The sequence below is a fragment of the Siphateles boraxobius genome, unplaced genomic scaffold (genome assembly GCF_051911475.1).
Source record: "Siphateles boraxobius isolate OS27281-9 unplaced genomic scaffold, OSU_SipBor_1 61, whole genome shotgun sequence".
Taxonomy (NCBI): domain Eukaryota; kingdom Metazoa; phylum Chordata; class Actinopteri; order Cypriniformes; family Leuciscidae; genus Siphateles; species Siphateles boraxobius.
In genome coordinates this window covers 4,733,213-4,744,582 of record NW_027509188.1, presented here as the reverse complement: position 1 = coordinate 4,744,582, position 11,370 = coordinate 4,733,213, and the positions used below count along the sequence as shown (strand labels likewise).

General features: G+C 36.8%; 1 protein-coding gene across 1 annotated transcript; it reads left to right on the top strand.

The window, feature by feature from the left end:
• Nucleotides 1-8,749: 8,749 nt before the first annotated feature.
• On the top strand, nt 8,750-9,915 carry LOC143718432 (uncharacterized). The gene is made up of 5 exons (XM_077209492.1): nt 8,750-8,911; nt 8,995-9,294; nt 9,372-9,499; nt 9,580-9,689; nt 9,786-9,915. The coding sequence occupies exons 1-5, from the start codon at nt 8,773-8,775 to the stop codon at nt 9,913-9,915; spliced, it is 807 nt and encodes a 268-aa protein (XP_077065607.1). The 5' UTR covers nt 8,750-8,772.
• The last annotated feature ends 1,455 nt before the right edge of the window (nt 9,916-11,370 follow it).

Here is an 11,370-nt window from a genome sequence, read left to right as displayed (position 1 = left end):
AAAAAGTTAGGTTTTGTCTGTTACAACATCACCCGCCTATGAAGTTGCGTCTTTCTTTTGTATTGATTATAAATGTACTTCACGACGCATCACGCAGGGGCGTACCCACCACGTCTTGATGAAGCTTGAGTTCCCTTGAAAGGGAAACCTAAATTGTTAATGTTTTTTTGTATATCCTAAATTGTGTTTTGAAAATAAGTAATTCTTAGGACAACATGCTTAGTTTCATCAATTTCTGATGCTCAGGGACCTTACAAATGAACTATTGAACTATTAGACATTTCAACTGACAGATGAAGGATCTAATACTAAAGCTGTCCACTAGAAATAGTCATAGGATAAGACACAGTGGGAATTCAGACATACATGAATTCCCTCTCAGCATGTGTGAATACACTTCTCTGCTGGGGGAAGGGGTGTGGTTTCACAGGTTAAAGGCGATTGACTCACTAATTACTTAATGACACCACCAGAGGTTGCACAACAATTAACTGAACAAAAACAGTAATTTTAGTGAAAGTCATAACATTTACAGTAACATTTTCAACCCTGTTACAGATGCAGTATGTACTGTACTGTCAGAATAGTTGTATATTATTATTTTACAAATGCTTATATATCTTTAATATTGTAAGACTGGAAAAAACTGGAAGGACTTTAAGAGAGGGCCACTCTCTGAGAAAACAAAGGAAATTAACATTTGAACTCTCCCTCATGCACTATTGAGATGAAGGTCTCACCTCCCTCATCCTAATCTACATTTCTCTCCCCCATTCTTCATCCTGGCAGAGATCTCCCAAACTCACACAAGAATCTAAATGGTTTAATGTGAATGATTATCATCGAGTTTTATACATGTTTGGTATTATTTAATATGTCTTGGTGCGACTGGTACAGATCTCTCATTCTCAAAGAAGTAAACCAAAAGGTAATAAAGTTCTTAGGAAGTTTAGAAACATCTTCCACACTGGATGGTGTGTCTTTGAGTTAACACCTTCTGACCATTTGACTGAATGCTAATTTTCCACTGCTAGCAAATGGTAACTTGCAGGTAAATTTCCACTGTGGATGATGTTTAGATTTGAAATGAGGTCTGGGTATATAATGAAACGCAGCGAGAGCTCAGGGCCTTTTCTATATCTGAGATCGGCCCGTGAGGCTGAGAGTTGCGAGACTCTCAGCCTCACGCATTTCTTGTCGGGTAAACTTTTTCCTCTTTGTTCTAGACCATTTGATGTTTTGCATTGATTATCTTTGAATTGATAATGAAATTGTAATGATACATTTAACTGACATATTAAATTGTGATATTTGATTATTCTAATTGAATTTGACATTATTTTCATTCAAGAGTTTAAATAGAATAATAAAACATTCGCTCACATTTAATGATGCACAGCTATCATTAAAACCCTTTTCATTTATGGAGTCAGATGAAATAACAAGTTAATACATATGAGAAAATGTATTGCATTTAACCAAAAATACTTTGCCGCGAGAAAAGACAGTAACACGCAGAGACCTTCACCGCTAATTTGAATACCGCCATTGGATCGAGTTAGACGGCCTTACAATATCATTAAACATTTTTTTTATACAGCATCGGGGGAGGCAAGAAGATAAGAAGGAGAATGCTGATACACCACATCCCCATAGTGGTAAGAAAGTAGCAGACACAAGCTTCTTCCTTGCATTCAATGAAAAGCAAGACTTATTTCTAAAATAAAATCCTAGCTAAGTAATTAATGTGAATTAAAATGTGTCATCAATTGTGATTGGTATTTATACTCTGGCACTAATGTGATCAGTTTCCCTTGCAAAGTTCAAAGAGTTTCTAGAATTGGAGAACCCGAGAATTTTAGGTTTTTGTGTTAGATTTTTGTTTTAATCTTAACTGTTCGATTTAATCAGAAACGATCTTAAAACAGGGCTTTACTTGTAAAATGCCGAACTTACCCTTTAAGTAAAAAAAAAAAATGTGTGTATATATAGCCTATATATATATATATATATATATATATATATATATATTAGATGTAATTTAGGTTAATGTTCATCAATGTTGGTGTATGATAATATTGTCACACATGCAACCAACCTTATACAGGTATAACATGTTATTTTTAAATTTATAGATCTGTTGAATTCAAAAGAATTACAACATTCCCTTTGGCGTCCAAATTAACGTCTGCTTGATCATTCCTCAACCCAGAAAGGAGGAACAGTGGCAAAGAAGATCCCAAACATCCTGTCAGTTACGATTCAGGTATGTTCTGCTAAATTCAGCAGCATTTTAAATCTGACAATAATTCACAAAAGAATTAGAAAATTCAGTCATAATTTTTTTCCTAAACTCAAAAATAAGAATTTTGGAAATTAAAATTCTGGGCCGCAACCAAAAATTCTGGATGCACTTGGCGAAAAATGAATCTAATGAATTAAAAAGAATTTAATGAAAATAAATGTATCATACAAGAATGGGAGGGTACTTAGGAATTTCAACCGGATCTATTGGTTGGTTTCATACAAATGCAGACAGGCAAGCTAGCCCACCAATCACGCAAGGTGAACGACCATCTTGTCTTCCCCAGAGCCATAGAGAGAAAGAGTTGCGACACTCCCATAGACCATAGTCTATGATTAGGGTAGGATGAAGGGGTACATTAGCCATACTGAAATTAATCCCGTTAACAGTTATTTAGCTACGTATTTAGGAACATAATTAATTCACTCATTAACTATCTCTCCGGTTTCATTTTATGAAGTTAATATTTACCGAACATTGCTGCAAATATAGTCGTTGCTTTCTACGTTATGGGAGCAGTCCATTTCCCTCCTAAATCATTCATTTGTACATGCACAGCGTAATTATTTATATTTTATGTTGGTTGGAATTCTGAACGGACCGCCACGGCAGACCTCTTTGCGTGATCACGAAGGTAGGCTAATGGCTGAATCGGAATTTATAAGCAAGATCACGGATCAATAGCCTAATACAGCCCAGTTGTGCTAAAATAAATATCATGAGACGTCCATCATCAGATGAAAGCCACTTAAGCCAGTGCTACTACCCATGCGAACATGAACACTAAGCTTTTCCCTCCAAAAAACCCCCTAAAACTTATCTAAGTAATATACAGTATTTTTCACCCTGCCTCTCCAAATGCAAAACTGACATTAACTAAATGCAATAATGCAGTAACAGCCTAAAAAGTACTTGGGTGTGAGTTTTATTTTATATTTACCGTTCAATAATGTAATCGCTGCTTTCTGTCCCATAGAAGAACATGACAGCCAGCGTATGTTTTGGAACTATTGGGGCTTACAAGAACCACGTGACAGCCATAGCGGCGACATCAAAGCATGTCGCAACTCTTTCTCTCTTCCCTCTTGCTCTCTGTGTGAGTCACGTATGATCTCGTGAGAATAAGGACGTTGAAGCTGAGAATCTATCGATTACGGCAAAACTGCTCAAAATCAGAACCATTTATGTGTGCTGCACAATTGCAGAGATATTAATAGAAACATTTAGTAAACATCGAGTTGACGAAACATGACGCCCACGCGTCATCCGACCTCAGGGGGTTAAACTCAGCATAGATAATATTATGCCATCTGCTCATTTCATGTCATGGTTTCTCCACCGCCAAAGAGGATGCATTAAATTGGACATTAGCCCTTGATATTAAAGATACTACCCCGAAAGCCAATCTTGAGCAAATAGGCCTAGATTTCTATTAATGAATGTGCATCAATGCTCTCTTTTTCTTCATAGTAAGATGACAGGGACACATAAAGGAGATAGGTTATAGTATATATAAAACTTGAAATTGTAATGCGTAAGCATGCAAAAAATTCCTGTGCGTTCACGAGTTCACATGTTCATTAAATCAGATATAGTATTTTATGTGATATACCACAAATGTTACTTACAGTAATGCTTTAGATTGTTGATTTAATGGAGAGTTAATGAAGTCCATCAAAGTGCGTGTATCCATGAGTGGCTGGTAGGGTTGCCAACTTCAGAAAAGGACACTATAGTATAATGTTTCAAAAGCTTTCTATTTCAGATAAATGCTATTATTTCACACACACAAAAAAAAAATCTTACTGACCCCAAACTTTTGAACTGTATAAAGTAAGATTTTTTTTTTGTGTAAGTGAAAGCCAACTTTTATTCAGCAAGGATGCATCAAAAGTGACACTAAAGACATGTATGTTACAAATGCTGATTTGTCCCGAAAGAATGACTAATTCTAAATTTAGAGTTTGTTATTGGTATGGTCTGATGCAGAAGTCTCAAGTGTTGTGATCAGCACTCCTGCTGTTGCTGTTTATCAGGCAATGGTTAGATCAGCGTAGCCGTCAATAAACAGGACAAGGGAGATCACGTACGGGACACTTGGCAACCCTGATTCTGACCCCTCATAAATGTCACCTTCCTCTTTCAGGAGTGGAGCTGAAGGCACATCAGCCACTTCCTCTTCATATCTTTGCAGCGGTGTCTTTGCACTTGTTCTCATTTGTCAAGGAAGCAGTAACAGTATTGTTTTCAAAAACTTGAACTTTACATCCTGTTTTCAAAAGTTTGCTTTTCAGGCCACCAAAATGCTGCTGTCGTGTAAATGAATTTTATTTTATTGTATTGTATCAAGAATGCCTTAAACATTAAACAAAAAAGACAGCAAATACAATCGAGGATAAAAACACAGGACTTATTTCCATTGTGTCCTAAACACATAACATCAGGACAAGACACTTACAGATTGTGTGATAATAAATGACATAACATAAAAACATAACCTGGTTCTATTCCGCTTCCTTCTCTAGTAAACAGGCCTTGATTCTCTTTTTAAAAGAGTTCATGCAAGAAATGACTTTAATTTGCCGGTCTAACTTGTTCGACTGAACTGCCCCTATATAGGCAAAGGTTCCTTTCCCTAACACTGTCTTGAATGTATAAGGACAGAGGTCTGATATGCGGGCACGAGTGTAGATATTGTGTGTGTCTTTACCTTAGTAATAAGACATGACAAAAAATTTGGGACAATACAAAAAAATATTTTATGTGTCATGGTCAGCCTTGACATAATAACACGAGACTCTAGAGGGAGCCAGTTGAGCTCAACAAATTGTGACCTACCTATATGAGACCTAAGGCCCAAGCTCAGAATTACTCTTATTCATTTATTCTGTGCTGTTTGCAGCCTCCTTTTAAGTCAGTTTGTTAGTCCTTCAAATCAGGTAGTAATGCAAAGTAATGTAAACTGATTTAAAATGAAGGCGTTGACTAAATAATCATTGTTGACCGATCTAAAAATTTAGAGTTTCTGGCTAAAAACTTGACTTTATGAGCCCGGTGACTTTACTCAGAACCTTATTGGCCATATTCCTGCCATCCAAGTTGTTTTCTAGGATACAAACCAGGTATTTTACTGACACTTGAACATTATTCAAAATAACCCTAAATTCCGAGCATCTATTCAATCTCTATTTTGAGCCGAACAAGATGGCGTGTGACTTATCAAAATGTAGGGACACCATATTGTCTATCAGCCAGTTGTTTACAGAAGATAACGCGCACATTTTTTTCTTTCAGTTCTTAGTTAAGAACAGTGACGTGTAAACGCCCCCAATTCTGCACACTGTCTTGGAAAATCACGTCTCAGCTTGCTATTTTAAAATACTCTTTTGATCCTTTCTTGACCATGTGCGAGTCATTACATCATTTCTTTGCATAAGCACATTCTTTGGAAGCAAAAAGGGAACTAAGTGAAACTAAAAGATTTCACAAAAGTTGTTGTCTTCCTAAAACAATATATTTGCCAGTCTTTTAAGAAATGCATTTCATTCTCAATTAAAAAATTCCACCACACAATCAAATTGAATTTGTTTTTTCCTGCCATCATCAACTCTAGATTGCTCTGGTTTAATCCGTGTATGATTCGTTCAGTCGTTTTTTGATTTGATATTGAAAGTATAAGAATTAGAAAAGTCCACCCCCCCCCCCTCCCGAAAAACGAGAATTCAGCTTGATTTTTCGTTCTGAGGTAGAAACTTAATAAACCGCTTGAATATTCGATTTCCAAACGTGAGCGAGAATGAAACGCCCCATTTCTCTGATTTGTCAGCCGAAGATCAAACTGTTCCAAGCACCAAGAGGGCTATTTGTTGTATTTTGGTTCATTTTTGGTGTGCGGCAGAACCATGTTCAAGGAGACCGAGACGCGCTAAAGCAGCGCATCATGTTGTTTTCTTTATTTGTCAAAGGCATGACATTTTGAATGTACACAAAAAAAAATATAGGCCTGCATTTTACTGTTTTGAATGACAGAGTATTAAACAACAGAGTATTAAAGTTATTTCCCCAGCTGAGGAACAGACCCAAGTTATGGCGCTTACACAACATGTTATCAGTTCACTTCAGGCATTGCTAACTTGACATTGCAGCCTGTTCATTATTAAAATAAAACAGTCAACCAAACATATAAAAAGTTATTCTGCTTAATTTAATTGGCCTTTTGTACAAAGTCATAACTTGCTGTTATTCCAAACTCATTTCCCTTGAAGATGCTGATTTAGCCTTCGTCTATATTAGGACATTAATAGTTAGCATCCAAATGTTACATAGCAAATATTGAAACGTTGGACCTAATGAGAGATGCACGAACCCAACGTCGGTACAGTTTCAGTTACTAAAATAAATTAGTTTAGGCTTGGCGTTTAAAATAGGCTAAATGTTGTTTGTAATAAAGGGCACAATAGGCTATTTTTATAGGCTACTGATAAGACGAGATAAGAATCCGCACATCAGCTGCAGCAGCGGAGGACTCCTATTCTGCTGAGCGGAACCGAGGAATGACGGAACAGTTTGATCTTCGGCTGACAAGTCTGAGGAAAGGGGCGTTTCATTCCCGCCCACGTGTAGAAATCGAATATTATTCAAGCAGTTTATTCTTGTTTTTCGGGGGGTTTTTGGAGAGAAAAAAAAAAGAAAAAGAAACTGTTTTCTAATTTTTCTACTTTCAATATTAAATCAAAAATACGACTGAACGAATCATACACAGATTTGGTTTGCCTCCACCACTTTTCAGTTGTGTTTGTCAGTTCTCATCTTTTATGTGTGTATGTCTATGCCAGTTTATCTCCAGCAATCTCCTGCGTGTTTGCTTTTCTTTATTAAAGACTTTGCGTTTTTATATTAAACTCACATCAGACTCTTTGATACCCTGGCTAGTTTTTAAGACAACCGATTATATTTTCATTGATGTTTTTGGAGAATTATTTACTCTCGCTTACAACAAAACCGACCAATAACTACTTTCTCCTGACATGCTCTCAAGCATCAGACTTTTCACCTTATTTAAATGAATACAGTTTGAGGATCACTAACTCTTGCTTTGAACAAAACCAACCAATATCAAGTCTCTTTATAGAACAATACTGTCCAGAATTAAATCTCCTAATTGCTTTGAACAGCTATTGATATATGTATTAGACAACAATAAAGCTAGATCTAAAATCCATAAGATCATTTGTATCACCATATTATTTTGTCATATTGCCCATCCCTGAAACTTGCTCTATAGTAAAACACTAAGGCATTATTAGCATAACAGCATGACTTCTGTAAAGCTGTTCTGAAATGATGTGTTGTGAAAAGCGCTATACTAATAATACATGTGACTTTATGATATTCTTGGGCCAAGATTTGGCAGTGTGATTTCAAGTAGAGACACAAGGATGGGCTTTTTTGTCTTGTGCCAGTGTACATAACTCTAATATCCTGGTGTTACGTGTTGTCACAGTGCTGTTAAACACATTTCATGCCATTTGCTGTGTCATCATGTCATTCTCCAAGACCAAACAAATCACAAAAACCATCAGTTCAAATAGAGAGGGCTAAAAAGTTCTTGTTCATGTTAAAAACAAATAGTTGTCTATCTTTCTAGTCTTTATTGTTTCATTGTTACAGTTTTGTATAATAAAGTTTGTTTTGGGGGCAGTTCAATTTTAAGCATTTTCAAACGGCATTAACTTAAAAGCAAGCAAAATAATAATATTTGAAACAGATAAATAGCAATATCAAACATTATATGAAGATCTAGATACACAGTCCACTGTTAGATTTATTTATTTTTTACTTTCCTCCAACAAAGTAACATTTCATAAATAGTTTTGGACAGAGGAAACCAATGAATAACTTTCGTAATGATCCACAAGAAATGACTAAACAGAGTAAGAAGAGAAAAAATAGATCCTTCTCTTCACCCCCGTGTGTTCTCTCATTTGCCTTCATGGTTAGTTGCAAACATTAAGTACATATAATTACTTTTCATTTAATCAATACATTTTTTATGCTAAATATCAATTTAAGTATTTCAGATACTATTCGAATACGATTCAAAATTTACATGGCATTAACTTTAAAAAGCTACATAACTTCTTTAAATCAAGTAAATGGCAACATCAATACATGTTATGTGAATATCTAGATTTACAGTTAGATTTTTTTTTTACTTTCCTCCTACAATTGACCTTTCCTTGGACAAATACAAATGAGTAACTTAAGTGTTTCATAATGATCCACAAGAAATGACTAAACACACAGAAATAATGAAAGACAGAAATAAATAGTATTTGTCGGAAATCAGCAAAAAGAAAAAAAAATATCATGTGTTCTTGACTACAGCGATTGCCTTTAAAAAGGGCTTGAAAGCATGAAGCAACAACTTCCAGCAGATGCACATTCAACTCCAACACAGCCTGAAGATGTTCATGTCTAATAATGTCGAGATGAACATGGCCAGAGAAGACGAAGAGCAGAATATCTATGTCAATGAAGACGCTGATGTGAGGACAGAAACACAGACATACGAAACCAAGACACACCAAACACCTGCAGCCTCAGGTACCGAGACTCATTTCACTATAGAAACAAGCATTAGCCATGTGACCGATAACATTCATGTTCATGTCTGTGCTGTTCGGTAGGAGATTGTGTGATGATCAGCAGCTACAGAGCCGTTACAGTGTGTTTGGTGCTGCTGTGTGTTGTTCTGCTGACTGAAGTCATAGTGCTGGGTGTCCACATCAGCACAAACTACACACGAGAAGAGACACACAGCCGACACACAGCCACACTAACCAATTTTTCCAACCTCACAGAAGAGAGAGACCGGCTACTAACACACAATACCAACCTCATAAATGAAAGAGACATATTATTGTGGAAGAATAATGAACTGGTTAAAGAAAGAGACACATTCAGACAAGTTTGTTTTAAAGAATACAGTAAGTATTGTATACCTACTAGTATACTTCAGTGTAGATGAGAAGAAAGCTAATAAATGAAGTGGTTGTGTTAACAGATGAATGGATTTACAGTCACTCCAGTTTTTACTACTTTTCCACTGAGAAGAAGAGCTGGAATGAGAGCAGGAGATTCTGTACAGAGAAAGGAGCAGATCTGATCATCATAAACAACAGAGAGGAACAAGTGAGTGAAACAAATCCCGCTGGTAGGTGATAGGCTGTTATTGTAATCTAACATAATGTGTTATTGTTTTGTCTTGTCAGGATTTTGTTAAGAAAAAGATTTCTTGTGGTACTAAAGTCTGGATTGGTCTGACTGACAGTGATGAAGAAGGGACGTGGAAATGGGTTGACGGCAGCACACCTACCTTTCGGTGAGAAATCACTGAACTGATTATCATCTAATAAATGGCTCTCAAAGTCAGTATCATGTCACACAAAAATCATCTAATGCTTCTCTATTGATGTAGGTTTTGGTCGTCTAAAGAGCCCAATGGACGAAGAGAAGAAAACTGTGCTCTGATTCATTCATCAAACTGGGCCGATTACCAATGCAATGACACTTTTCTTTGGATCTGTGAGAAGAACATCCTAATGTGACTTATGAGATTGAAGTTTATGGAATACAATACTGTTGATACACATCATTATGTTATTGCCCTGTTTTTTGTTTGATTGCATTATATGCTTGTTACGGCACTTAACCAAAGTAATTATGAAGGGTTTTGTTTTACTTTATAAATGTACTTGGATATGTTATGTGTGTGTGTGTGTGTGTGTGTGTGTGTGTGTGTGTGTGTGTGTGTGTGTGTGTGTGTGTGTGTGTGTGTGTGTGTGTGTGTGTGCATAACATACAAGCATACACTGTAAAGTAGATTGAGACTACCCAGAAATATATACATGGTAATAGTACATGGTCTAAAGCACTCGGCACAAGTGCAGGTCGTGTCCGAATCCACTTTTGCTAGTTTAACGATGGGAAAAATGGTCAGCGCACCCAGCGCAAGGTCTAAAAGGGTTGTGCCTATTCTCTTAATAAGTAATGGGTGTGTTTTGTGTTTCGTGCAATAAACCAATCAGAGTCTCATCTCCCAGTCCCTTTAAAAGCGCCATGGCGGATTCGCTATTTACATGGCGGAATTTGCATGGGGAAAAACTGAACGCTTCTCTAGCGGGGAAATGGATCTGCTCGTGTGTGAGGTTAAAGCGAAACCATCTATGGGACAAGCCGGATTCCACCAACTTTATGTACACAATATTAAATCTTTTACATTGTAATCCTTTTATTTGCAATATTTGGCATGTTTGTGTGCTGCTGCACGTTCCTGTGTGTAATAAGCAGACGGTACGCACGTTGTGGACCCGCCTATAGGCTCATATTACTAACGCACCCTTTAAACAACAAAACAAATAATGCACCAATGACTTCAGACCAGGTTTTTGTTGGTCAATGGCGCAGTCTATTTCAGTTCCTCAAAATAGCAACCCGCTAACAAACCTGGTTTTCAGACCAGCAGACCATGGGCACAAATGCATTTGCTATTTAAACAACATCGTGCAGGATGTGAAACCTCTCATATCCTGAAGGCATTTCTAATGATTTCAGATCTAAGTGGCATATACTTTATAGGCTTTTCAAGGTGTAATTTTACATATGCGTGCCCTCTCTCAAAGATGTGTTCTTGGGAAGATTTAATGAAACTGTTGTGGAGTCAATAGTGAAATATCTCGTGGCCCCACCAAAATATTAATCTAAAACATAGACCTCTATATGCACCGAATTGATAATAAATTATAAGTGTGTACAGCATTTTGCAACAAATATTTGTTGGATTTTCTAGACTTTTCTAGTCGTAAAGTGAGCAGGATATATTAAAATGTGGCATATTGACTAGGCATGTATTTAGCTCCACAGCGCCCCACAGTTTTTCCCAATGTAAATCTGTGGTGGAAAATGGAACTGCAGCGCGCTCTCATAGAGAGCCATTGGGGCAGATTTCAGGCTATCTCGTTTATTATCACGTCGTCAAATGTGGAGGAGGGCCGGTTATCAGT

What these genes read in the sequence shown, in the direction of transcription:
- LOC143718432 (XM_077209492.1), top strand. Translation starts at nt 8,773, where the DNA reads ATGTTCATGTCTAATAATGTCGAGATGAACATGGCCAGAGAAGACGAA. An exon ending in CCAAACACCTGCAGCCTCAG is followed by an intron (nt 8,912 to 8,994) that starts GTACCGAGACTC and finishes GCTGTTCGGTAG; the next exon opens with GAGATTGTGTGATGATCAGC. An exon ending in AGTTTGTTTTAAAGAATACA is followed by an intron (nt 9,295 to 9,371) that starts GTAAGTATTGTA and finishes TTGTGTTAACAG; the next exon opens with ATGAATGGATTTACAGTCAC.